Source organism: Chaetura pelagica, unplaced genomic scaffold, assembly GCF_000747805.2.
Source record: "Chaetura pelagica isolate M959 unplaced genomic scaffold, ChaPel_1.0 scaffold1302, whole genome shotgun sequence".
NCBI classification, from domain to species: domain Eukaryota; kingdom Metazoa; phylum Chordata; class Aves; order Apodiformes; family Apodidae; genus Chaetura; species Chaetura pelagica.
The window spans coordinates 13,287-14,009 of record NW_009952407.1 but is presented as its reverse complement, the minus strand read 5'-3'; the positions used below and the strand labels follow the sequence as shown (position 1 = coordinate 14,009).

Here is a 723-nt window from a genome sequence, read left to right as displayed (position 1 = left end):
TGGTGTTGTGTTTTTTTTTTTGGGGGGTGAGGTTGTCCCATGGGTGCCCCCCACCCAAGTGGCTCTAGGAGTCCTTGAGCATGCTGATCCGGGCGTAGATCTTGAGGGCAGGGCCCAGTTTGATGTTCATGGTGCTCATCAGATGATCCTCCTTCAGCAGCAGCAGCGCCTGCCCGTCGATCTCCTGCGCCCGGAACTCCTCTGCGATCTCCTGGCAGCCTGAGGGGAGAGGCCACGCTCAGAAACACCCCCAAAAAACCACGGGTCACAGCATGGGGCTGGTCAGCAAGGGTCTTGAAGGTCAGTGAGTCCAACCATGAACCCAATCCTACTGAGGTCACCACTGCCCCATGTCCCTCAGCACCACATTTATGTGTCTTTTAAACCCCTCCAGGGATGGGGACTCCCCCCCTGCCCTGGGCAGCCTGGGCCAGGCCCTGACAACCCTTGCCAGGAAGAAATTGTTCCCCAGATCCAACCTAAACCTCCCCTGGCACAACTTGAGGCCGTTCCCTCTTGTCCCATCCCTTGTTCCTGGGGAGCAGAGCCCGACCCCCCTGGCTCCAACCTCCTCTCAGCAGCTGCAGAGCCAGCAGGTCTCCCCTCACCTCCTTGTCTCCAGGCTGGACACCCCCAGCTCCCTCAGCTGCTCCTGCTCACACTTGTGCTCCAGCCCCTTCCCCAGCTCCCTTGCCCTTCCCTGGACACGCTCCAGCCCCTCCA

At 60.4% G+C, this 723-nt stretch overlaps 1 protein-coding gene across 1 annotated transcript in view; it reads right to left on the bottom strand.

The window, feature by feature from the left end:
* Positions 1-64: 64 nt before the first annotated feature.
* Positions 65-723, bottom strand: part of LOC104398166 (polyhomeotic-like protein 2) — a gene marked incomplete at its 5' end in the record, with an annotated part of 10,337 nt that continues 9,678 nt past the window's right edge. The window contains one exon of the mRNA XM_010008216.1: positions 65-219. Coding sequence (XP_010006518.1) covers positions 65-219 — 155 coding nt within the window. The remainder of the gene's footprint in view (positions 220-723) is intronic.